The sequence below is a fragment of the Hippoglossus hippoglossus genome, chromosome 20 (assembly GCF_009819705.1).
Source record: "Hippoglossus hippoglossus isolate fHipHip1 chromosome 20, fHipHip1.pri, whole genome shotgun sequence".
In the NCBI taxonomy this organism is placed as follows: Eukaryota; Metazoa; Chordata; class Actinopteri; order Pleuronectiformes; family Pleuronectidae; genus Hippoglossus; species Hippoglossus hippoglossus.
The window spans coordinates 15,350,152-15,371,806 of NC_047170.1; the positions used below are offsets into that span (position 1 = coordinate 15,350,152).

A 21,655-nucleotide genomic window follows, 5' to 3' on the forward strand; every position below is an offset into this window, starting at 1 on the left:
GTGTCGGGGTGTGGGGTTGAGGGGGGGGGGGGGGAGACTCAGTCGGCCTCTCCCAATGACTCGAATGTCATCACATCAGCTATGATCTGCTTAAGGACAAGTGTGGGCATGCAGCAGTGAGAGAAGAGGGAGAACCGTGTGCACTCGAGAGGGAAATGAGATCACGCAGGAGAAGTCCACGACTGATTATTTTATAATTGTCAAATAATACAACTTCCACGACAGTGAACAAATCACCCGTCTCTGTAATTGTAAGCCGAGTGCCTTTAAAAAGCATATAATCTAAAATGAGCTGTGTCACGATCATGTTCAGAAACATGCTGAACAGGCCAAATCAGCCAGAGGAAGTCAAATCCAAACAACTGCACAAACAGCATTAAGCGGTGGAAAGAGATCAATACAGCTCTGTTCAGTATAAAGCCAAGACACAGCAGCACCTGGCCGAGCACGCTGACTAACACGAACCTTGCAAAACATGTAAATACTAAAATGTAGTTGCGTTTGCGGACTGCGTCAGAGAACTGCTGGTTTGTGTTTGAGCCCGTTGTTAACTTGTTATTGTGTCAACCTACTAAAGATCAAATGAGTCCAATACGATGCAGGGGAAACAACTGTGCTGGCACTGAATAAAAAGCTGAGAAACAAGGTTAGGTGGGTCAATCACAGCTTTGCACGGTAGTAAGGTAAATAAACACTGCATAGTTAATTAACATGGTTAACTGGTTGGAATGTCACAAAGCTGCAGACCCCAATGTTACATCAACTATGTGTGTTACAGCAATGACTCAGCTAGACAAAATGCAGTGTGTGTGTGTGTGTGTGTGTGTCCATTTGCTGCCGGAAATATATTAAATCGTCTGACTGTCAGCAGGAGACATCACTGAAGCTCATATCGACAGTAACTCAACCTCCAGTCAGCGTCTCAGCGACACAGGGGGTGATCAGGCGAGTGATCTGCATTAGATGGTTCTCGCCACTCGAAAAATGTCCCAATCAGATAATACACAAAAGGTGCATAATTGCAATCATACGTTTTATTCTCATGACTGTTTGTTTTCCCTTTTCAATGTACAGACAGACAAAATGATGGACATAACAGTGTCTGAGCGGCTCGGTCTTAAAAGGTGCTTGAGACGACTCCTGGAAACCTGATGAATAATTAAAATGACCAACCATTATGCTTCCTCTCCTCTCATGTTATCAGCCCGGCTACAGCGTCTACAGATGGTCCAACTAGAAAAGACATTTGCTCAAGACACTATGTGGAAGATCTTCACTTTACTGGTTTAGAGGATCCCAGTGGGTGGAAATACAGTTTAATACAAATTTACCTGTATTACGTTCGCACAATATGAGGATATTTTGACTACAATTAAACATTTGTCTATTCCTGTTATTTAAGCATGAATAAAAGTTAAATCTAATGCAAAAAAAAGGTTACATCCAGATTATAACCCAGTAGTGATATGTTTACACATAGAAATAACCATTTCCTTACCTGGAAGCTGACATTTGCTCTGTATTACACAATATCCGATCAATGTTGAATTTTCTCGGAAAGGTCATGCCTACCAAACGTGCATGCCTCTGCCTGCGTTGGACTGATTTATGGGGGAGTAGGTTGTGCATAATCATTTCATGCTTGTTTAACAAACCACGGCCGTGAGAAGAAAGAAAAAAAGCTCCTGCATGTGACTTCCTGAAGCCACAAAATACTCAACACCAGATTTCACTCTTTTGGTCGCAAGAGGCATTTCCTCTCACTTTGGCAATCTGAGTAACTGCTGCTGCAGAGTTTTCCATACAACACGGATCAAAATAAGGATTCAGTTCGCTTCAGAATAAACTGAGTTTAAAAGTCGCTAGGACTGATCTCACATCTGTTCACACCACAGCAGAAAGAGAATGAGACACAGCACAGCAAGTCGTACCATGTCTCCCAGTCCTACGTCTGTGGGAGAAGTCGGGTATGTGTCATGTTGTTTCCAGACCAAAGTTACAGGGCGACGCTGAATCAAACTATGAGAGCAGACATGAAGTGTAGATGTAAGGAAGAGGGAAAACTCTAATGACCAACAAAAGGATTGAGACCTTTTGAGAGTCTGACCAATATGGATTTTCTGGGGGGGGCCAATATTAGGAAGTAAAAAGTGACTCTTCATCATAGGCCTAACTCGCCTCTCACACAATTCACACAAACAGAAAGCGTGACACCTCTGAGACAAGTTACACGCAGACGTTGCATCAAATCTGTCTTTCTGAACGTTTCACTTCCACTTTCAGGACGTCTGCAGAAACACGGCAGGGAGGAAATAACACGCACTTCCGTTCTCTGCTTGTATGGTTGTGTAGACAAGTGATGCAAACACAAAACAACAAATTAACTCCAGTCAGATAGTTATCCGAGCTAATGACAGCTTTATTAGTGGACCACATAAAGACTCTTGGAAGATACTGGGACCCAGTAGTTGAATAGCACTAATTACATTTACTGCACTGGAGGAGAATGTTGGGGTACCAGCCCGAACATATTTCCATTTTAAGCAACTTTAAACAGCGTCTCACGTGGAAATATTGCACTTTCTACTCCTCTACGTGTATTTGACAGCTACAGTCACTAGTTATCAAATCAGAAAAGTAATTAGCTGATTGGATAGTCAAATAATTTTGATCATTTTCTCGCATAAACAGTGGATAACAATTTCCTGTGTTATACACACAAGTAAACTAAATTTATTTGGGTTTTTGTGCTGTTGAGCTGATTGATTTGAGTCTTTCACAAACATATCGACAGAAATGAAAACTTTTACTTTACTCATCCAAACAGTCAAATCACTAAATGTCTCCTCAATCCTGCATCTGCTCTTTGGTTCCAGGTTTTATTTGTCATATGAACACAGGGTCAACAGCACACTGAGAGAAACCGAGTCAGCTCGGCGGTGCAATAGCCAAAGTAAAATTTAAATAAAAGCAAGGTGTCAAATGAAATACAATACAAAACAAAGACTATATAGATTAAAATGTGCTTTAACTATATGGAGTGCGTGTGAATAGTTATTGCACATGTATAGTTATTACAAACTCAAAGCAATAACTACCACTGAATTTGATTGTATTTTAAAGAGGCACTACTCTAATTGCACTAGTTTTTACTGCATTTACTTTTATGTGATGTGTTTTTATGGGGAGGGGGGGTTGTGTGTTCTGTTTCTTTTTCTTGCTATGTGCTGAGGCAGATTCCACACACCCCGAGTTGAGTGGCAGTGGAAAGTCTTGACTCTTGAATTGACTCTTGAATTGACTCTTGAATTGACTCTTGAATTGACTCTTCTATGGAGACCCGCTTCGTGTCGCGGCTGTCAGCGGGTTCATTTCCCTCTAAAGCAGCTTTTAAAGATGCCTCCCGTCCAGCGCCTGGAAGCGAGCAGCCGTAATCCGGACCATACGGTGCGGGTCTGGATAATCTGAGCCCACTTAAACGTGGCCTGCGGCCGACACACGGGGGGCCGGGGGCATGTCACAGTCAAATGCCTCCGGCCAAATAAAGGAGAAACGTACGCCGGCGGTGTCGCCTTGAGAAACCTTCCGCTGGGCTTAAAAAAAAAAAGAAAAGAGGAAGTTAACGGTTCCAAACCGAGGACGTGATCGAAAACACCCCCAAAAAACAGACGTTTCTAATTAAAGTGAAATTCAATAAAAAAAAGAGAAAAACCTCAGTTTGGTTTCGACACACGCGTTTTTTTTTTGAGTCACCATTCATTTCTTCCCCCAGCGAGGAACAGAAGTGAGGGAGAAGCTCCGGTGAATGGCAACCGGTGGACAGCGGAGGAGGAGGAGGCGGCGGCGGAGGAGGCGGAATGAGGCGCTGGGTTTAATGGTTTCTCTTACCTGGATGCTGGTTGGGGGGAATGGGGGGGGGGGGGTCGACGGAGCTGGAAGCCGCCTCGCTCGGAGCCAGCAGCGGTGCGAGCCGAGCGGAGAAGAGAAGCGATCTGCGGCCGCTGCTTCCGGGTTTGTTGTGGAGCGTCGATGCCGGAGGGGGGGGGCGCTCGGTTTGAGTCACCTCTGCGGGGCGGGAGTGGAGTGGAAGACGGACCCGCCCGTGCGCCGCAGACCCGCTGAGGTGTTCCAGCCAACCGTGACTCGAACCGGATCACTCCCGCTCCGACCCGCTCCACCGATGTGTCACCGCTGCTTTCATTAGGGCCGTTAGAACCCGGTTTACTTACTGTGGCGGAGCGATACCGACACGAATTAAAACACAATTAAAAAAAATAAATCGAGTTAATGTATAATATATATATAATAATAATATGACTCTTCTTTATCAGAGTCATATTATTCTAATGTACACACACACACACACACACACACACACACACACACACACACACTCTCTGACCCCAGGTAACCCCATGTAATTGTTGTGGTGTTGTACTTTTGTTTAATATGTCATAGGAAACATTTTACAAACACATCTGTACTTTTCCTATTCATGTACATATTATTATTGTTTTGTTTTTGTGTCTTTTATCTTGTGCACCTGACTCAAAGCCAAGTCCCCCCCCCCCCAGGATAATAAACAGCTGAAAAGAATGAATGAAAAATGCATTGTTGTGAATGAACACATTTTATCACAGCCTGTGCTTGAATGGACACAAACTTTGTGATCTCTGGTGATGCAACATCTATATCAGAAAATACAATGGAATGTCTTTTCTGATATAGATGTTGCATATATATTATACAAGTTAGCAGCTGGTGATACAGACATTCAAAATACTTATCCTACAAGTTATACATAGAAAACAGGAAAAGTTACGCAGCCTTGCAACAAGAACATGTGATTAGTTTTATTGTCTGAAGTGCGATGCACCATTGTTGATGACACAACAGTTTCCTCGCCTCTTGATTTTCCTGCTTAACACAGTCAAACCTCCACAAACAGCTGCTCGTGTCAAATTAAAAACACGTTTTATCTCCTGTCTGATCGTTTTCTCTTTGTGGTTAATCACAGTTTGTTTGATGTACAGCGAGAAGCTGCTTATTAAAGCTGTTTGAAATAGTTCCACCTGCCAAACCCACAGCACCTGGCTGTAATTTGAGCTCATTAGATGATCCACAGAGACTTTAAAAGACAAACAGACTCTAGGTGCTCGCTGCACAATGATTAAAGCTTGAGCTGGAACATTTGCACGATTTCTTACTTTGCATTATTGTACACAACTGGGAAAAAAAGCTTTTTAAAGCTTTGCAGCATTTTATTCTCCTTCTTTCCAAACTGTTTAACAGCGTCACTCCTCAGCGGACTGGACTGACACCAATCAAGCTTAATGATGCAGCACACCTGACTTCCGAGTGGCTCCTGGAGCTTATATAGTCAGTGCAAAGAGCCTGTTCCCACCTATTTGATAGCAGCTACAGAACACGTCCACACAGTTGTTGCATCTCAGGAGAAAATTGTTTGTTTGCTCAGCAAGTTGACTTTCAGCCATGGTGAAAGAGAAGGCTCACGTCAACCTGGTGGTCATTGGCCACGTCGACAGTGGCAAGTCGACCACCACCGGACACCTGGTCTACAAATGTGGAGGCATCGATCAGAGGAAGCTGGAGAAGTTTGAGAAGGCGTCGGCACAGGTGAAGAACAAAAGGCCTAAAACCTAATGTTTAAAATGTTGGAAAACAACTCATCTAATGTTGTGTTTTTTACAGATGGGGAAGAGTTCCTTCAAATTTGCCTGGGTGCTGGACAAGCTGAAGGCTGAGAGGGAGCGTGGAATCACCATCGATATTTCACTGCTGAAATTCAACACACAAAAGTTCACCATGACAGTAATTGACGCTCCAGGCCATCGAGACTTCATCAAGAACATGATAACCGGAACATCACAGGTAGAAATCGCTGAATTTACTGTTGGCATATATGTGTTTTTACTCTTTAATGATGTACCACTACTGTGATTTCAGGCTGATGTTGCCCTCCTGGTGGTCTCTGCAGCTAAAGGAGAGTTTGAGGCCGGTGTATCGAGAAGTGGTCAGACCAGAGAGCACGCCTTGCTGGCTTACACCCTGGGTGTCAAACAAATGATTGTCTGTGTGAACAAAATGGATCTGACTGAGCCCCCTTACTGCCAGAAGCGCTTCGACGAGGTGGTGCGTGGCGTGAGCGGCTTCCTCAAGAAGATCGGGTACGACCCCGTGACCGTGCCCTTTGTTCCCATCTCTGGCTGGACTGGGGAGAACATGATCACCGCAACCCAGAAGGTAAAAGACATATTTTGCTTGAAGTCAATAAGGTGACATATCAATGTGTTAAATGGATGTCTGTGCAGATGCCCTGGTTCCAAGGCTGGAAGGTCCGACGGAGGGAAGGGAACTCAAGTGGGAGAACTCTCCTTGAAGTTCTGGACTCGATTCAGCCTCCTGTGCGCACCATCAACAAGCCTCTTCGATTACCTCTGCAGGACGTCTACAAAATTGGAGGTCAGGAAAACTAATTTGATTTAAATTGGAATTAAAACTTCTTGATTTCCAGGCCTCAGACTTAATTGATCGTCTTAATTCCCTCTGAGTCAGGTGAGTATTTTGAAGGGAACTTGTTGAATGCTCTGTGTTCATGCCTCCAGGAGTTGGGACAGTACCGGTGGGCAAGATTGAAACAGGCATCCTCAAACCCGGCATGACCCTGATGTTCTCCCCCGCCAAACTCACTGCCGAGGTCAAGTCCATTGAGATGCACCACCAGGGGATGCAGACGGCCCTGCCAGGACACAATGTTGGCTTCAACATTAAGAATGTGGCCGTCAAGAACCTGCGGCGTGGGGACGTGGCCGGCAACGCCCAGCAGGACCCTCCATCTGATGTCAGCAGCTTCGAGGCCCAGGTCTGTTCGAAGCAGCTCAAGATGTTTAACCATTAAAATGTCTGCTTGTCCTGATGGTGTTTCTGTCTGCAGTTGATTATCCTGAACCATCCAGGGAAGGTGAAGGCCGGATACTCTCCGGTCCTCGACTGCCACACCACCCACGTGACCTGTCGCTTCGCCGAGCTGAAGGAGAAGCTCGACCGACGCACGGGCAAGAAGCTGGAGGATAATCCCCAGGCCCTGGTGTCGGGAGATGCTGCCACAGTCAGACTGGTTCCCATCAAGCCCATGTGTGTGGAGAGCTTCTTCACATACCCTCCCTTAGGTACAGAGTCAGTCTACTTGAGTCTTTATGTGAAATGAATCTCCCTCTTGTCGTCTTCTGAAGTGTAACATGTTTGTTGTGCTCCACAGGTCGCTTTGCAGCCAGAGACCTGAAGCAGACAGTCGCTGTCGGCGTCATCAAGTCAGTGGTGAAGGACCATGGGTCTAAACCACTCAAAGCCCAAGTGTGTAAATGAGTTAGTTTCTGTTTACCAGTATTTTGGTATCACTGCTTTATGTGTACAGTTATTTTTATTCGGACTGAATCTTTGTGTTTTGACACAAAGTATTTGTTTTGTGTTTTGAAGTGTATAGTATTCCTGTGTTGATATCAAATCCAAAAGATACTGTTGAGTTGTACTTTGTTTAAAATGTGAAATGAGACGAGATAATAAAAGTATTATTTGAAGTTCACGTTTCAGACTTTTGACTCATCTGCTCTTGAACTGGTGTCGGATAGAAAAACTGAAACTAGAGTAAAGCTTCAGTTTCAATATCTTGTGTTAAATGTCAAAACCTTATTACTACCACAACAATGTGAATGCACTGCAGTCCTGCATGCAGGTATACAAGTACTCGGTATTATGAAGAAAGTAATGGTCCCTTGACTGATTCAGTCTGACATTATTGGATTACTAAACCTGATGCACCAATAGCACTCTAAAAAGTTTGTCTAATTCTACAATATACAATAGATATACTAATATACAATAGTTTAGTTCAGTGTTTTCCTAAAATGTCTGAGTCCCTTGAAACAAGGTGTTGAAATAAATGAGTCATGAGAGGCAAACTTTCTACTACACAACTTTTACACTTCTCTTTTCTCAACTATATTCAGCCCAAATCTCTGCTCTCCCTATATTGTTAGGTCTCAACCTTTTTTGTGTGAAGCTCCTTAAGATTATGAATGTTGCACAAAATGAATGAATTCAATTTTGAATTCTTGGCTGAAATGATATTTAAAACCTGTGGAAAAAGATATTGCTTTTGTGTGAAGGGTTTTGCGTGTAATTTTATTCCAAACCCTTAATTTAATAGTGAAATTACTGAAATATAAAAGTACAAGATTTCCCTCTGAAATGTGGAATAGAAACGTAAGGGTTCAAATTAAAATGTGCCTAAAAGAGATACAGTACTTGTCATGTGTTACAATCTACAACTTGGATTTGTTTACTTTAGATATGAGAGCTAATTATCCTGCAGACTGTAAATCACCATTTCCCTTGTTTCTCCATCTTGAACAGTTGCTCCAATAAGCTGCTTAGAAAAATACACTTTTCCCTCTAATGCTGGAGTTTTGAAATTCCACAGGGAGACAAAGACACTTTGAAATCACTCGGTACAAGGAAAACTAAAGGAGCAGGCTGAGGGTTGAAGTACAGCACTTTTAATGATACAATGGGTTTGATGGGTTTGTTCCTTAACATGGGGAAGAACTGCAAGTCAGTGAGGACCCGGGTGAAAATACATCGGCTCTCCAGCCCTTTTACAAAGTCCACTCTTCATCTAAAAGACATCTCTGGTTCACAGGCAAACCTGGAAATGTACTGAATCCAGTAACGTGGAATGATATTACATGACTCAAACAAAAAAATAATAATAAAAATTCAAGCTCATGAGGTTTTACAAGACACTGAACTGTGAACACAGGTTGGTGTGAAACGTCTAGCCTGTCAGAAAATCAAGTTATTGCTAAAGATGTCGAGTTTCCTGTACTTGTTATTAATAGTGGCTTTTAACGACAGGATACTGTTTGTGGAGTCCTGCTTAATTAATAGTGGCTCTTCAAACCCTGAGGTGAGCGTCTTAGAACGCAGCACTCCACTCAATTCCAGTCATTGTTACACCATGCACAGAAAAGGTCAAAGCACTGCGGAGATGGGAGTAGAGTTCACACACACGGAGCATACACACAGTGAACAGTGTAACAAGGAGTAAATTAGTGACCTACAGTGAACCACAGGCTTCGATATTCCACCACACAGTAGCAGCAGGTTTCTATACTGTAAAACAACCAGAATACGTGTACACACACACAAAGCAAGCAAGAACGAGGAGTACATTTAATGAAAGATCAGTGGGAGACTCCGGCACCTTCAGTCTATTCTGGTGGCAAACAGGGATGCAAGACACGAATAGTGACGCGACCTATTTCACATTCCTTTTCTCATTTGTCCTTTTTCCAGAAATATATGCTGATAGTTACTTAGAGGGCCAGTAAAATGAATACAGATAAAACTCAACCTCTACCGCCCTGATGCTTAATCTGACAGGCAGAGAGCAATGGTACATGTTTTGTACAATAAAACATGTATATACACTCACACACAAATATATATATTTACATACATATATACACAGTAACAGCATAAACATAGACTTTTTAGGTAAGTGCTAGGGTTCTGAGAGTGGCTTCGTCACAGCCGTGCTATAGGGTTAAGATAATACTGGTAGAGGAAGAATACACACATTCTTTGTACAGCATGGATGAGGAATCCATGGCTAGATCATCCTTCTTGGGTTAATTCTTCTTCGTTGTTGTTTTTTTTTTTTTTCTTTAGACACTCATCATGTGACAAGAGGTGTAATGATCGCTATTTACAGGAGCTCCCAATTCAGGGAGAGGTGTAGTGCAAGTCTCTCTGGCTGTCAGTCACTCAGGATGTGCACAAAAGACATGGGGAACACCCCCTTTCTTTCCGGATCTCCTTCAATGTGCCCGATCTGGAAGTAAAAAGCATGTATTAGTATGTGAGGGAAAGATTATGATCTGGCAGTAAGTGTGTTTATGACCCTGTTCAGACCTGGTATGAACATCTCTCTCACAAGTGGAGAGCTTAAAGTTTGTCTGTCCACACGTGACAGTAAAATGTGTCCTGAATGTGTCTCCTGTGACAACTTGTGACCGGATCTCACTTCCCCACTCACCCAGAGTTTACAGACATGTCCGACAATGTGTGTGTGTCAGCTCAAGCCAGAGAGAGAGTGAGCAGAGTCAGGAGGGGCTGAATGAATGAATGCGTGCAGCTATGAAGAAAAACTATAATGTTGATATTGTGGCAGTGGCTACAAACAAATCAATGTGTGATTACAGAGCATTCAGACAGGAGTGGTCACAGGAGAAACGTTAAGGACACATTTTAATACTGGGAGTGAACAGACAAACTAAACACTGCCCTCTCGCAGAACAGATGTTAATACCAGGTCTGTGGAGCCTCTGTGTCTTCAAGGTGGTTCAGAAACCGTCTGAGAACCAAGAGAGTGGAGGTACAGAGTAAATAGTGGAGCAGGACTCACCCACCACTCCTGGTCCTCCTCGCCTGTAACTATGATCACCTCTCCTTCCATAAAGGTCAGCTCGTCGTCGTTGTCAGCCTGACAGTCGTAGATCGTCTTCACCCGGCGGGATTTGCTCTTCCCCTGGACATATTATTCAACATGATTTTAAATTGTAAAGCCACTGTGACCACAAATTCTAAACACAGTAAAACAGACATGGCGACACAGAGAGACGTAGAAAGCATCAAAATCCAAAGTGGAAAATCTCAAGGACAAGAAATCCCCTTGAAAGTACCTGTAAAAGTGGCTGTTCACCACGTTCAGTTTTTCGTATCTTTAAGTAGGACTAAAATTTGCAGCCTGAGGGGACAGAGCTTCTTGGCACCAAACTGACAGCAGCAGGAGAAAATACCACCAGTACATCAGTAGTTTTTAAAAACAAAGTTTTCGAGGACGGATAAAATGTGGAGCAGTGATGGACTTGTTCCTCAGGAGGATTATTGCCTGAATCCAGAAGAGGACGTTAAAACAAACCTTGGGGCCTTGAACAGAATGTTAAAAAGCTGATAGCCAGTGTCAGAGTGTTTTATTGTATCACACTGGATGTTTTATATTTATAGATTAATAAAACTGCGACAGAAGAAAGCCAATATTGTTCTAAAAATCACAAAGGGGGTGAAAAATAGAGTAATAAGTAGAAAGTAGACAAGCTTAAAGTAAAACTGCAGTTAATCAGTTCTACATATAATAAAGAATAGTTCACGAGCTTTAGAGGTGAGCGTGTTTGTACCGTGTTTATCTTCCTTGGTAGCGGCACAGGCGTCTCCGCAGTTCCTACCGGCGTCCCATTGGTGTCTTCAGCAGTTTGGTGGGAGGGGGTCGGGATAGTTGCTTGATTAGGTGAGGGCGAGTCTTGAGGTTGAGGTTGAGCCTGCGGCTGAGGTTGGGCTTGAGGCGGAGGCGGGGGTTGCGTTTGAGGCCTTTGCAACGTCTCTCCAGGAGGTGGCCTGGGAGCGGACTCAGCCACCCCTGGTTTGGGGGGGATGTCGGCGAGGTGAGGCTTGGGAGGGAGGTCTTTGAGCTGGGGTTTGGGCGGGAGGTCTCCCAGCTGAGGTTTAGGAGGCAGGTCAGAGAGCTGCGGCTTCGGAGGAAGTTCTCCGGGTTTCGGAGGGAGATCAGACGTCTGCGGTTTGGGGGGCAGGTCTCCCAGCTGAGGCCTTTCCGCTGGAGGAGCCTTCTGAGGGGTGTCAGTAGCCGGCGGGGACTTCTGGAAGACCTCTGGAGGAAGGCTGGGTTTATCCATAGACGGGTGGTGTATGGTGTCAATCTTCCGCAATGCCACTGCAGAGAGGAGCAGATCATCACTCAATCACTTCTTCATTTTCTATTAAAATTTAATTAAAAAAAAAGGAGACTTTACCTTTTTGAGGTAGTTTGGGAAGAACCCTTGGACCAAGTGTGGACTTTGTGTTGATTGAAGTAGTGCTGGGGAGAGATTTCCAGATTAAACAAAAACTAAATCTAAGAGGCTGCTTGCACCATCTCAGCTGGAGTGTATTTTATCATAGTGAGTGATGTCATAAATTTGAGACGCCTGAAACCACAGATTTCCCCGTGGTTGATGTGTTTCAGTACCTTTGCTGTTGAGGAATGCCTTCAAACTTGTTAGACACAGGAGACATCTTGCTGACAGGAGGCGGAGTAGAGTCACTTCCTACAATATCAACATTAATGACGACAAACAGATTACTCAACACCCCAGCAGAGCGCTCACCATGAGATTATATTGATATAAATGTGGAAATAAATAAACATGCTGTGATGGTTAAAAAAGAAAAAAAAAAAAAACAATGAGGGAGGCGTCATCTGGCTGAGCTTTCCATGAGCCCGTGTTGTTTGGAAACTAACGTTGTGCAAAAATAAAGTTTAATTAGTGGTGGGGTGTTACAGTACGTGTGACACAGAATCCACAAACACCACACCACGGAGGACAAACAATAACAAGACGAATTACAGTTAAAAAAATATCCCCATTTTACAGATATGGGATAAAAGACTGTTTGATTTCACTTCCTCTTTCTCCAAGTCTTTGGAAGGGAACCTCTCTTTTCAGGAGGTCTGCATTTCAAAAATATTAAAGTAGCTATGTGTCTTTCAGAAATGCGAGAAGCCAGAAGAGTAAAAACTTGGTATAATATTGAAAAAAAAGAAGAAGAAAATTAATATATGAATAAAAAAATGCGTCGTTAGGGTGAACCAGTCATCCATTATTTAGTTTTTATCCACATTTCATTTAGATCCCTTCATTCTATATTATATATAAACTGCAAATTAAAAAAAAGGCACCAATGGTTTGTGCTGTTCAGGGTGAAATTAAACTTAACCACTAAGAATCTAAACATCAGTAAATGTTTAAGCATTAAAATGTTTATTCTTTGACAAAATAACCCTTAAGAATGAGGCTGGTGATATTCTACACTATTGTCAACAAATCATACGAACAACCGACAGTTAATTCAGTGTACTGACAAATACTGTATGTGTATGATTTCTGTGTAGTTCTCCAGATATTAAAACTGTGAGCCAGACTCTGGATGTCAGGTTCCTTCATTATAATGAACAGGGACACTGTAGTTTACACGCACACAAGCCTGGTTGCATAAATATTCATGAGGATATTCATGAGGACGCCCAATGCGTTTAAATCTGTAACTGAAAATTGTCGCCTACAAATGCACTATTAACTCCTGTTAGAGACAATCCTGTTACACGTGACAGTGACGAGCTGTTTAAGGAATTTACAATATACTGTACATGTGGGAGCTGCTTTTAAAGATTTTACGATTTCATTGGGACCAATTGACAGTGAAACTGGGATAAACACATCATTTTTGGGGGTTTTGTTGACAATATAAAAAAATAGGATAACACCAGCCTTATCATTTGACTCAATAATCACTTAAGGGCTTTTTCTGGAGCTTTCAATAGCATGTTAAAGTATCCACCAGTGCATGGAGTTGACTCCGGAGGTTGTTATTTTGTCAACAGGTTGTGCGCCGGTTGATAAAATAGGTGAAAGCTCTGGAAAAAAGCTGGCAAGTGGACCTAGAGTTTAGATTATTTTCATCAAAACTTCTATACATTTGTTTATTTCAGTGCAGATCTGTTGAAATCCTCCAGCATCTCTGGAGGATCATGATATTCTGGCTTCAGGCTGGAGCCAGCCCGACTTTACTGTTACGTGTGCTTGCGTCTCACCCCCAGTCAAGCCCCCTTTACTGTGTGGACTGTGAGAGAGCGGGCTGGGTGGGTCAGACAGGGTGCGTTTGTGTCCAGGAGGTGGGGGCGGAGGCCTCTTCTTGGACAGGGTGGAGCTGCCTCCTGGAGTGAGTGTAGAGGGAGGGCCAGATGGGGGAGGAGCTGGAGGAGCGATACATAAAACACATGAGGTGATGAGGCCGACCTCCAAAAAATCATTCTGTTAACCCCCAAATCCCAGAGAAGGCAGAAGAGAGGAGAGGAGGATGAAACATGGAAAGGAGAGGAGGAGCGGAAAATATGGAAAAAAGTTCTGCTCGCTGTCACGGATAAGTTTATCGAGACAAAATGAGGACACAAGAAAAACCACAAATATACAACTGTTAAATTATGAAACAAGATACTAAGTGTGTTTATATCGTGTCTATCAGGTTGGTGTGTTTATGAATATGCCTGTCTGTCTCTACTTGGACACCAAAGCACTCACTGGTCACTGTTATAGACAAAATAAAGCGTGCGAGCAGCTAATAGAGAGCTCAGCCAGAGAGGAATCAGCTGCGGTCAAGGTTTACAGCTCAAGGATGGTGGGACATGATCGCACCACCCTTTAAACCTGAGCTGTACAGGGAGAAACAACTGAGGGGTAACTGTATATGGGCCACACAGCCGAGTAAGGAGGAGAACGTAAAACCAGGATATTCACTGATGTATGGTCGGGTGCCAGCCAGTGTGGCGTAGTGCGAATGAGAGCCGAGGAATGCCAAGTGAGGAGCTGAAAGAATAGAGAAACAAAAAAAGAGAGAAAGAAAGGAGAGCGAGATGAGGAGTGTGGGAGAGAATCTGCAGCATGTCAGTCTTAAGAGGAGCTGCTCCCACACATTATAAAATAACAAGATGAAATCTTATCAGTGGCAAGCAAAGAGAAAAAAGAGCAGCAGCGGGTGCAGAGCAGGCCCCCGGGGCGAGCTCGTCAGCACCCGCTGAGAAAGAGAGGAAGAGAGAGAGAGAAGGGCACTAATAATCAGGAGCATCTGCAGAGTTAGCATGTTCTTCTATACACTGTGCAGGTATGTATTATTTTTGCTTAAATACAAAGTAAAAACTACACTTGTTTCCAGTGCGTCAAATAAAAACTTTTATTCCTGAGTCTATTGAAAATGATCTGAATAGTTCCCTGTCACCTCCAGGAACAGAGATGCTCCAGGAACTAGACTTCTGGGAACTGAATTTAGACACTGGTTCCTGTGGTCGACAGGAAGGTGAAGGTCACGCGTTACTAAAGGGCTTCCTGAAAAAGTTGGTTGAAAAGGAAGTAACTGACACGTCTGTCAAACTTGACTTTTTCTCCACATACATGTGAGGTGTGCGTGTGACTGTAATATGAGTGAGATCAGTAACATTTGTTGTGTGGGAGTTAGATATATTTCGATTTAGCAAACTCATTGATTAGTCTTCATTCTCCAAGCATAGTGTTGTAAAAAAGTTTAATATATCTTCTGAAAACTAAGAGCATAAATGTAGCCTATATGTCGTTAATGTTAATACTCGTGTTAAATTGAAGATCGGTGGTTTAAACAACAATTACCACACATTTCTAGAGCGTGAAAGTAGAAGGAAACTAATTCAAACTTCTTCATTAGCACTGAAAGCAGATGCAGTTTCTCTCCTTCTTTGTTTTTAAGAAAAACAAGATTGATGGACTGAATGACTCGTTAGGATGGATGTGTTGCAACGTAAGCTTCTGCAATATTTCAAACCACCTACTTCAGTCCCCCCACAGAAGGAGGAGTGTTATTTTTAATTCTGATACTGCAGAGACAGCACGCCCCCAGTACACTGTGTGTGTGTATAATGTGTCGGGACTAATGATTAAGTGTGTATCCAGCTTCCCTTTCACACGCCTGTCTCACCGCTGCCACCCTGGCCTCTCCTGCAGCCATGTTTTCCTGAAGGTTTACTGTGTAAGCAATCTTAATGACACCTGCTTCCCGCCCTCTGGTCTGTTTGTTGGCAAATTGCATACCACTGCAGGGTGTGTGTATCTGTCGGTGTGTGTCTGTGTGTGTGTGTGTGTGTGTGTGTGGACTAACGGACAGCACAAAACTTTCCAGAAAAGTGATTACGAAGCGTTCTTCTGTTGCTAATTCTGTCCTGGATACAATCAATAGACATAATCAAGTCAATTTTACAAGCTACAAGTGTACAGACAACCTTTGGACTATTTGCATCACATTTCGCTAAAGAGGTAACAGAACATAATCTCCTGAATTTAGTGCGACTGTGTATAAACCTGAAATTAAACTGAATGTTGTCTGGAGATGGAGGCTGGAGTAAAGGCGCTCGGAGCAGGCAGTTCTGACCTTTGCCCTGGTTCCTGGGTGGCAGCGGCGGCCCGTCGGCCACGGGGGAGGAGGTGAGGTCGGTGGACGCGCTGTACATCTGGTTGGTGAAGGCGCTGTAGGACAGACGCTGCTGCTTGTCCCTCTGGCTGATGAAGCCCGGCAGGGAGAGCTTGTCGTGGGGTGAGAGGCTGGAGGAGTGGCAGAAGCTCTGGGGCCTCGGGGAGCGGTCCTTCTTGATGGGACTGGGCTGGAGGGGGCGGGGGGGGGACACGAGACAAATGAGACTTTAGATTGATTTTAGGGACGAAATAAAAAAACAGACATGCTGATGATTAAATTATTGACAATCATTCTGCAATTAAATTCATCATTTTGTGACAAGCTGCAAATTACAAGTCCTTCAGACAGCTAACCTCCATACAGTATGAGTGTGCACATTGGATCTAGCTCACTTTGAATGAGAGGCAGTAGTACATGGGGGATTAGCTCAGATGGTAGAGCGCTCGCTTAGCATGCGAGAAGTAGCGGGATCGATGCCCGCATCCTCCAATGACATTTTTTTTTCACGATTACATTGTTTTGGTGTCTGCAGCAGTAGAATGACAAACAAAGAATCTTTACTTGCTAAACTGACATCGTCACTTAATGCTGATGGTTTAAATTGGTACAAATATATCTTAACGTTAATCTCAGCAACCTTGGAAAATCAATCCTTGGATTCTCTTACATTGTGTTTGCTGTGGTGAGCTGTTCATTAACCTAATGAGAACCAGTTTGGTCAATTACTCTAACAAATGTATCCCTGGATGTCTCCACATCTTTTTTATCTGCAAATCACAAAATCAATGCTTACTAGTGTCTATTAATTTGACTATTTTCATCCTTTATTCTAATTCTTTACACACAAAGACACACAAAGACACGAGAGAAGCTCTTGTTCTCTGATTCTCTGGAGATGACATCAAGTCTTGTTTCTATTCTGTTTCATGTTTGCGGGGAACGTCTCACCATATCATACGAATTTGGAAGATCAGCCACAAAGACGACAAAATATATCAAATCCAATCAAATCCTGAGCTCTGGAGGAAAATTCCCTCAGGCATGATTATTAGTAGCATTCAATAACATGATGTGTTCGAACCTTATCATCCAGGTCGTCATCGCTCTCGTCCATCTCCTCCAGTCTCAGGCTCCATTCATACTCCACATGGATGTGAGGGTTGAATTTCCCCTCGGCAGCCTGCACAAGCTAACACACACACACACACACACATTCATCAGTTAAGCTCAGGCAACAGTGTACAGTGGCGACAGTCTAGGATTGCAAATACGAATATTTTCTTTGTCAGTGTATTTTACGAGTATTTTTTCTTATTAAATTGTTGTAAATAGTGGAAAACGCACAGTGTCCAAGCTGATATATTCCGATGTGCCATTATGTTCGTCTAACAACCAAATATATTCAGATAAATTAAGAATTTACTGTTTGAAAAATGAATTTGATGAATTATTTGCTTGAACAAGACTTAGAATGATGAATTATTTAAAAAGACTCAGCTCTACAACAAAGTAAAACACTATAAATAGGTAAAAAAAAGAAAAGCAAACAATAAAAAATGCGAAAAGGAACATTAACACTATAAATTGGGGTCAAACATAAGAATTAGGAGAACAATAAACCACTGATATGTTAGTGTTCTTCTCTACATGAGAGCAATTGTCCAATATACAGAGGTACCACAAAGAAACATTACATTTAAAGCTGCTTTTTTGTCTACATGCTCATATTAGCGTTAATAACAAACACACATCAACAATTATTTCCACTCTGCTGACATTGTTGCCTGCGGCTGGAGACGGACCTTTGACTGCCATCTAGTGTTCTGAATTGTCTGGTCAACACGTGTCCAGTCAACGCTTCGCAGCTTGTTGTTTAATTCATCTTATTTCATCTTATTTCATCTGTATTGCGTGATTTTCATATAAGTTTATAAATCTTTATAGACCATTAAAAATCGACTGTGGTGTCCAGACGCACCAGCTGGGCAGACGTGTACTTACTGCCTCCTCGCACTGACTGTTCCTCAGTCGCCTGGCAACGTCCAGGGCCGTCTCTCCGTTCTGATTGGCTGAGGGGAGCGGAGCGATAGTCAACAGTTAGGGTCTGAAACGTGTGCACGGATGACATTAACGAGACGATGAACCTCGCCGTGTGACTCACTGATGTCAGGAGCCGGCTTGCCCCGCAGGAGTAACTTGAGGCACTCGGGCTTCTCGTACATGCAGCAGTAATGCAGGGCGGTGTTCCCCCATTCCGTCTGCTTATCCACGTTACCACTGAGAGAACACACACACACACACACACACACACACACACACACACACACACACACACACACACACACACACACACACACACACACACACACACACACACACACACACACACACACACACACACACACACGAGTAGTCAGGACACGGGTCAAGAGCCGGAGGGTGTTTTCCACAGCCCGGCAGCTTCAGGTTAATGTGGTATTACCCAGGATTTAGTGAGAGAAAATGGTTGAAAACAAACAAAGATCTGTCTTTTACATTAAAAGTCTGAAGGGAAAAAACTAAATACAGCAAAACTAAAGCACAGCAGGCATTAGCTGTATTAGCTGTGCAGAATCTTCAATGCTATACAGCCACAGTCGGTAAATAACCCATTTATGATCTTCTGCAGCTCCCAGAGTAATATCTTAAATAATGAGGCCTAAGCATGACACTGTATGAGCACAGCTATTAATTAATGAGAGGGTCCCGCTTCTTGTGCATACAGACTGTGTGCGGTAGGAGCAGTGGTGGGTAAACAATTGAAAAGAGGAATAAATTAAGGCAGCGAACAAGTGCTTGACCCATTTCTGTTTGCCTTGTGGGAATCTGAGCTGAGCTGTGCAGCGCTAAGCTTTCCTCTGCACTTCGGCTGCTTTATCACCGACCAGAGCGCCGAACAAGAAAGACTCGCAGCAGACAGACAGATCATATTTAATACTGTGTTTTCCCACCAAAGCGTTGTTTACTGCATAATTTAGCCGTAAACCACTGATGTGTTCAAAGACATTTTGACAGCTGTTTAAACTCGCATGAAAAGCCGAAAGTCAGTCCGGGCGCTTGTGCAACATCATGCCGACTTTCTCCTGCAAGTGACAGTTAAAGATTTACCTGTTCTGCACAAGGAAGTCCACCAGGTGCAGTGAGGTTTGGTCAGCAGTCCGTACAGAGTAGTGCAGTGCTGTCTCTCCGGCTTCCTGCAGGGGGCCATCAAACACAGCAAAGACACGGTGAGACAATCTTGGGCAGCATCCATTCTGTATTCTCTCCCTCTGTGTCTCTTTCAGCATTTAAACAAGCTGCAGTAAACAAAATGGCTCCTAAAAAATCATATTTAAGCCGACGAGAAACTACGATTTTGTCTATTTTAGGGGATATTCTCGCAGATTGCCCCCGAATTGGTTTGTTAAAACCGTAAAAAGCTTTTTCTTTAGATTCAACATTAAAGCTGGAGATATAGGCTTAAATTAAAGGAACGGTTACATGTATTGTCTATTTGGTGGCATCGATAGGTTTGAGAATGGGCTGTGTTTCGTCATGCATTCCTGTAATGCTATCTGTGCCGAGGTTTAAGGGGAGAGTGGGATGTCACTGTGCAGTCTGCAGCCATTCAGATGCACCGACAGCAGCAGTTCACATATCGGTGAGTCAGACTTGATAGCAGCAGCAGCAGCAGCTCCCTCTCTCACCAGATGATGTCCTCTTTCATTCTGTTGCAGCAAACGCACATTTAATTTTTCATTAGGGAAAAAAACACGTCTGTGTTATAAAACCTCGACCCATTTATGTCAGATTAGGTTTCACCAGCCATGTTGTTTACGGTTCGGTACAATGAGAGAGAGAGAGAGAGAGAGAGAAAACAGGCTAAAGCACAGAATAAAAAAGCTGACTCGTGAATCGAGCCACTGCAGATGTCGTCATTCAGTAAATAGGGCTTCAACAGAGATTAAGGCACACAATGTGGCGGAGGTTGTTGGATGTCCCCACCTGCTGGCGAAGTTATTACGGATGACTCAAGATTTTCCAAACGTTACGCCCATTTCTACCCACCAAATAATTCACAGACTGGTCAAGCGCTGGTTGAAGGGAATAAATCTCACATGAGGACGAACCGCTGCAGCAACATGTGCAGAGCTGCGGGGAGGCCATATTCCTGGCTTTCTAGTTTAGTGTGAGATCACTGAGCGTGATAGAAATATACTGTCGCGCTGCATGTGGAGGTCTCGGCAGGAGGTTGGCAAAGATTACAGGCAACTTGCTAAAACCGAGACCATCAATTTCCCCGTGTTTTGTATCATGATTAAAAGACTAGTTCACCTAAATAACACAAAAAAAATACATCTTTTGAAGGCTCCTCAAAGTGCGGCAGATATGTGCTTCCTTCCATCCCTGGAAAACAAAGGCTCGAATGGGTGGATCCTTCTCTCAAAGCGGTAATGGCACCGGCAAGCGAAGAAACGCCTGATGCTTGAGTATTAAGCTACGGTAAACATGTTAAAAAACCAAGAGCCAATAAACCTTGCTCAACATTGTGTCCAGCTGCAGCTCTGTTACTGGACGACAGCAGTAAGGGCTGGTGACGCAGAGCAAAGAAATCCTCTGTAGACCAGAGCGTCTCCTTTTGGTTTGCAAGCTTTTATGCAACTGGCAAATGTAAATATTATAATACATCTTCTCTACATCTGTCAAAGAAACTCTGACACTTCCATTCACTCACAACTCAATCATACCAGGCAGATGAGCAGATGATCTACTTCCACATTAGTCATCTCCAAAACAGAGCGTGATGACAATTGATGCAGTGTGACACACCACATGACGTTCAAGTTTCGCAAAAGATTATCATTCCACATCAAATCATATTATTTCCTTGTGGCCTTGGAGTAAATCATTGAAGTCCCACAGCCCGGGGGGGTTGGAAACCACCGCTGCAAAGGTCAGACTCACCTGCCCCGCGTCTGGCAGCGGCTCCATAAGCTCCACCCCCTCTGCGTAAACCTGGACGAGGGCCAGCAGGTCCCTGGACTGAACCGCCTCAAACAGCTCGATCATCTTAGCTGCTGCGGACGTGCACGTCTTCCTCGCATACTTGTGGTCCATGTACTTAGCGTTGATGAACTCCTTCCTTACCGTCCTGTGGAAAAATGTAATAATTGTTATCAAAGTGTGTTTTGAGAGAAAAGGAATACGGTGCAGTGTTGGGGTATGAAACCCTGAGAGGACTTACATGTCACTAGAGGGAGTGGGCTTTGGTGTAGGGGAAGTGAGGTTTCCCTCCATGATCTCATTGAAACTACTGTTCCCTACATTCTTGGCCAGCTGGGGGAGAAAGAGGGAAAAATCAGTCATGTTAAAAAGCAGAGCAGCATCAGAGCCAGATGAGCGCGGAGTGAGACGCCCTCCTGCTTTAGGAACCACATTCTGTGCCATCCTCAGTTTCCATGACTCCTTCGCTGTTGCTAATGTTTCACAGGAGATGGAAATAGAAGAG

General features: G+C 43.6%; 3 protein-coding genes and 1 non-coding gene across 9 annotated transcripts in view; 2 read left to right on the forward strand and 2 right to left on the reverse strand.

Annotated features, from left to right (window-relative positions):
* fam49bb (family with sequence similarity 49 member Bb) overlaps positions 1–4,176 on the reverse strand; it is a 30,802-nt gene extending 26,626 nt beyond the window's left edge. Inside the window, exon 1 of the mRNA XM_034572610.1 lies at positions 3,889–4,176. The gene's annotated coding sequence lies outside the window, so the exon portion shown is untranslated. The remainder of the gene's footprint in view (positions 1–3,888) is intronic.
* Positions 4,177–5,236: 1,060 nt separating this feature from the next.
* si:dkey-37o8.1 (uncharacterized protein LOC407641 homolog) lies at positions 5,237–7,603 on the forward strand. The gene is made up of 7 exons (XM_034572793.1): positions 5,237–5,637; positions 5,713–5,892; positions 5,968–6,264; positions 6,333–6,483; positions 6,627–6,883; positions 6,956–7,190; positions 7,280–7,603. The coding sequence occupies exons 1-7, from the start codon at positions 5,494–5,496 to the stop codon at positions 7,384–7,386; spliced, it is 1,371 nt and encodes a 456-aa protein (XP_034428684.1). The 5' UTR covers positions 5,237–5,493; the 3' UTR covers positions 7,387–7,603.
* A 951-nt stretch (positions 7,604–8,554) lies between these two features.
* asap1b (ArfGAP with SH3 domain, ankyrin repeat and PH domain 1b) overlaps positions 8,555–21,655 on the reverse strand; it is a 49,563-nt gene continuing 36,462 nt past the window's right edge. For 2 of the 6 annotated variants that reach the window (XM_034572150.1, XM_034572149.1), the window contains 13 exons: positions 21,392–21,483; positions 21,112–21,298; positions 19,276–19,361; positions 18,290–18,405; positions 18,130–18,197; positions 17,210–17,317; positions 16,087–16,315; positions 13,727–13,888; positions 12,104–12,182; positions 11,889–11,953; positions 11,259–11,809; positions 10,487–10,609; positions 8,555–9,913 (listed from right to left, as the gene is read on the reverse strand). In XM_034572150.1, coding sequence (XP_034428041.1) covers positions 9,839–9,913; positions 10,487–10,609; positions 11,259–11,809; positions 11,889–11,953; positions 12,104–12,182; positions 13,727–13,888; positions 16,087–16,315; positions 17,210–17,317; positions 18,130–18,197; positions 18,290–18,405; positions 19,276–19,361; positions 21,112–21,298; positions 21,392–21,483 — 1,941 coding nt within the window. In that variant the 3' untranslated portion in view covers positions 8,555–9,838. Of the gene's footprint in view, positions 9,914–10,486; positions 10,610–11,258; positions 11,810–11,888; positions 11,954–12,103; positions 12,183–13,726; positions 13,889–14,429; positions 14,499–16,086; positions 16,316–17,209; positions 17,318–18,129; positions 18,198–18,289; positions 18,406–19,275; positions 19,362–21,111; positions 21,299–21,391; positions 21,484–21,655 lie in introns of all 6 variants that reach the window. The other 4 variants (XM_034572154.1, XM_034572152.1, XM_034572155.1 and 1 more) reach the window with 3 other exon arrangements.
* On the forward strand, positions 16,545–16,617 carry trnaa-agc. Its single transcript has one exon. It is a non-coding gene; the product is annotated as a tRNA-Ala (tRNA).

Coding starts and splice junctions, on each gene's coding strand:
- si:dkey-37o8.1 (XM_034572793.1), top strand. CDS start 5,494: ATGGTGAAAGAGAAGGCTCACGTCAACCTGGTGGTCATTGGCCACGTC. Junction 5,893..5,967: donor TGATAACCGGAACATCACAG/GTAGAAATCGCT, acceptor CTGTGATTTCAG/GCTGATGTTGCCCTCCTGGT. Junction 6,884..6,955: donor TCAGCAGCTTCGAGGCCCAG/GTCTGTTCGAAG, acceptor TTCTGTCTGCAG/TTGATTATCCTGAACCATCC.